At 63.9% G+C, this 4170-nt stretch overlaps 1 protein-coding gene across 1 annotated transcript in view; it reads left to right on the forward strand.

Moving 5' to 3' along the window:
• Positions 1-3179, forward strand: part of NGFR (nerve growth factor receptor) — a 10453-nt gene extending 7274 nt beyond the window's left edge. The window contains exons 4-7 of the mRNA XM_019474246.1: positions 736-979; positions 1703-1863; positions 1939-2219; positions 3141-3179. Coding sequence (XP_019329791.1) covers positions 736-979; positions 1703-1863; positions 1939-2219; positions 3141-3179 — 725 coding nt within the window. The remainder of the gene's footprint in view (positions 1-735; positions 980-1702; positions 1864-1938; positions 2220-3140) is intronic.
• The last annotated feature ends 991 nt before the right edge of the window (positions 3180-4170 follow it).

Below are 4170 nucleotides of genomic sequence, written 5' to 3' on the forward strand. Positions count from 1 at the left end.
CTTGGGAGGGAGCCAGCACCCAGGGGAGGGGATGGGGCAGCCGCAGGTGAGAGCGTTTCCCTGGGGCAAGACAAGACATATCCACTTGCTCCACGGGACACGCCTGGGTGTGGTGGGAACAGGGTCACTCCCAAACGGGGCCGGGCTGGTGGGGTGCACGGCTGCAGGCAGGGGCCGGGAAAGGGGCAAATCCGGGCTCTGGTGCTGCTGGCAGCAGATGACCCCGGCTCTGTGCGAGCTGCGGAGGCAGCTGGGTTGCCTTACGTGGGTCCCGGTACAGATGTGCGGTGGATGGGAGGCAGCTGGGGCCGCGTCCCTGGGCTTCGGTACCAGCGATGGGAGCCCAGGGCTCAGTCTGCAGCTTGCACATCGGGGGAAGAGCTGCAGGATTCGAGCAAACCCAGTGCTGGGAAAGAAGAGCTTACAAAGCCATGTCCGTGTCCAGCCATGAGCCGGCACCATCAGCCATTTGGGGCAGGGGATGGCTTCAGCTTGTCCTGGGGACCAGGGAGGCCGGTGCTGACTGGGGCCAGGGGACAAGGTGGTTTGCAAGGACAAGCCTGAGAACAAGGGGGTGGGGCAGAGCTGTCACCTCTGCAAGCCCCACAGCCTTTGGAAGAAGATCCCTGCAGAGATCGTTGTCCCTTCACCAGTTCACCTGCCACAGCCCGTTACAAGGCATGGCTGGAGGCATGGCTAATTATTCTCATTTCTTTTCCCCTGTCTGCCTGGCAGACCTCCACCCTCGCTGGACAACACACACGCCGTCTCTGGTGGTCTCCGACAGCCCCGAGCCCATCACCAGGGACCCCTTCAACACCGAAGTGATGCCCAGCACCGTGGCAGACACTGTCACCACCGTCATGGGCAGCTCGCAGCCCGTTGTGAGCCGCGGCACCGCCGACAACCTCATCCCCGTCTACTGCTCCATCCTGGCAGCCGTGGTGGTGGGGCTGGTGGCCTACATCGCTTTCAAAAGGTGGGGGACCAAGGCAGCACCGTGGGATCATGGCAGAGGATTTGGGTAGTGGGAAACAGGCTGTGACCTACCCCTTGGAGGTCCCGCAGCTGGAGCTGTCACCAACAAGGGAGGGAAGGGACCAGGCTGGGTGGATAGGAGGTGGATTTCCAAAAATGCATGAGAAATCAGGCAGTTGAGGGGTGAAAGAGGGAGATGGCAGTAGGGTGGGGGTGCAGGGTGGGGGAGCCCTCATTGCAACCCCCCCCACCCGGCCCCTGCTCGTTCTGGCACGCCGCGGGCGGCCGTCGTGGCCGATCACGCTCAGCGGCTCATCCCTGGCGTGCTGGGTTTGCACCTGGCCGCGGGCAGGCCAGGGCCGGCTCGGTGGCTCCCCGGGCACCCCAGGCTGGAGGCACCCCGAGGGTGGTGGGGGACCCACAGGCAGCCCCGGGACCCCTGCGTGCTCCAGCAGCACAGCTGCATTTTTGCAGCAGATCCATGCAGAAGGGAGCCCTGCCCTGGTCCCTTGCAAAGCTCGGGAGCTCAGCACCCACTCAGCACCTGCAAATGCCGATTTAAACCGATCCAGCCACTGTGCTGGAGAGGTTGAGCCAGAGGCTGTAGGAGAAACGCTTCTCCCTGGGAAAAGTGGTCCCAAGAAAGGGGAGCAAAGCAACAAACCTGCTTCCAGCCTGGGGGACGTTGCCACTGGCTGTCACCTCCCCGCTCCTCTCCCTGCAGGTGGAACAACTGCAAACAGAACAAGCAAGGGGCCAACAACCGCCCGGTGAACCAGACGCCTTCGCCGGAGGGGGAGAAGCTGCACAGCGACAGCGGCATCTCGGTGGACAGCCAGAGCCTGCACGACCAGCAGCCACCCAGCCAGAGCACCCAGGGGCCAGGTAGGGCGAACCGGGTGCTGCAGGGTGGGCAAGGGCACCCCGGGGATGGACTTAACGCTGCTTCGTCCTTCCCAGCGCCCAAGGGAGACGGGAACCTCTACGCCAACCTGCCGCCCAGCAAGCAGGAGGAGGTGGAGAAGCTGCTGGGCAGCTCCACGGAGGAAACGTGGAGGCAGCTGGCTGGGGAGCTGGGCTACAAAGAGGACCTCATAGACTCCTTCACCCGGGAGGAATCGCCCGCCCGGGCTCTCCTGGCTGACTGGTCCTCCAAGGAGACGGCCACCCTCGACGCCCTGCTTGCCGCCCTGCGCAAGATCCAGCGCGGGGACATCGCCGAGAGCCCACCTCTCCGAAGGGTGGCCCGGGGCAGCCCCGCGGGGTCCCCTTCCCCTTTCGCCCCCTCGCCCCTCCCCTCCCCAGAGCCCTGGAGAGGAGGGTGGGGAAGGAAGCGGGGGCTCCCCGGGCCCCCCCAATTTACTGTCCTGTATGCACTGAGCTCCTGTTTTCGGTATCGCCCCCTCCCAACGCCGCCTCCCCCAGGCAGCCCGTAAGCGGGTCGGGTGCGGGCCTCAGTCCCGCCCGACGCCCAAAGCCCGTCTGCCGCCAGAGCATCCTCTGCAGCCCCGTGAGGCTGGACGGACGGACGCAGGAATGAGCACCGTGCTCTCAGCCCTCTCCTCTCTCCCCTTCCAGCCCCTTCTCCTTCCTCCCTGGGGCTCCAGTTCTCCCCTTCCTCCTGCCCTTCCTCCTTGGCCCACCCTGCCGCTATCTCCTGCTCCCCTCCAACGCCCTGAAATCCAGCTGCTTTCCCCAAACCGCAGGCGAAGGGCAGGGCTGGGACGGGCATGGAGAGATCTGGAGCTGCTGTACCAGGATTTGGGAAGGGGTCTGGTCCTACGGCCGGGCTGTGCTATGGGGGGTGGGCTGGGGGAAAGGACTTGGCTTCCAGCAGCCCAACCTACACTGTGAAATTTGGGGGGCACAGCCCCCACGCATGCTCTGCAGGGCTGCCAGTGTTTGGTCTCGGTGAGGAGCGGCGGGGACCACCCCAACGTCGGGGACCAGGGGTCTGGGTGCCACCACCTCCCTGGTGCTGGAGCTCCGCGAGGGGATACACCGAAGGTCTAAAGGGCTAAAAAAGTGCCTGCCTGTGGTGGGGACGTGACGAAAGGGCTCTGCTCATCCTTCCCCTGGCACCAGCCCCGGCGTCCCCGCGCTGCACCGACCCAGGAGCAAAGCCACCCTGCCGCAATTGCACTGTCCCCCCTCACCCGCAGACCCGGCCGGGGCTGGCGGTCCCGACCCCCTGCTTGTAAGGGCTCCTTCTCCTCCAGCGCTGTGAAGGGGGCTCAGAAACGCCCCTGCCCACTCCCCTGCAGGCCCTTTGCCTCCGTCCGGGCGCGCAGTGGGTGCTGCCCACCCTTGGTGCACCGACTGCCTCCCCGGGGCGTCCTCGGGTGGCCCCAGCACCTCCCTCTGCCGGGACCCCACCGCAGCCCCCGGGAGGGGACATCACTCACCACCTCCACGTCTCCAGAGCTATAAGTGCATTTTCTTGGCATATCAGCTCCCCACCCAGCACCCAGCTCACTCATGGGTGATGCTGGAGAGCAGCCGCCGGGTGGGCGAGCACCCCGTTCCCCCTGCGAGCTGCCACCGAGCAGCCAGTGCAGTCCTGGGGGATGTCCCCAGCACAGCTATGGCTTTGGCGTCTTGCTTGCCTGGAGCATCAGGGGCTTTTTGCAGAGAAATGACTGCAAAGCGAGCTAGTGCACAGCACCGGTGCTGAGTATGTCTGCGCCTACGGACTCTCCCTTATCCTCCGGATTCAGCCAGAAACTCTTTCCTGAAGGCAGAAGGTGATTTTCCTCCCTTCTTCAAGGAGATAAGCAAGACTTGTAAATAATACCATGTCATTTTATTAACTCTTTGATGTTTCTACGTGTGACAGGGGGTGATGGTGCCCACGCCAGCTCCTCTGCTCTTCCTCACAGCCTTTCTGCCTGCAAGGCGAGCTTTCGTTTTGCAGGCCGAGCCTTCGGTCCCACCTCATTTCTGGCCTTAAAGACTCGATGGGGAGGCAGGGAAACACGCACGCCCCAGAAATCGCTGCAGCAGGTCCGTGAGAAACTTGGGAACATGGAGGGATTTGGCTGTCCCAGCAGAGCTGCCGGGCGTCAGCGGGGAGAGCTCAGCGCTTTCCAAGGGATTGGAGCCTGCGTCAATAGGATTCAAGCACCCAGGTCCTTCAGAAACACTTGGGAGTTTTGCCCCCTGTGCTTTGGATGATAAAGCAGCACGGGCTGA

This window comes from Aptenodytes forsteri, unplaced genomic scaffold, assembly GCF_000699145.1.
Source record: "Aptenodytes forsteri isolate BGI_AS27 unplaced genomic scaffold, ASM69914v1 Scaffold25, whole genome shotgun sequence".
NCBI lineage: Eukaryota > Metazoa > Chordata > Aves > Sphenisciformes > Spheniscidae > Aptenodytes > Aptenodytes forsteri.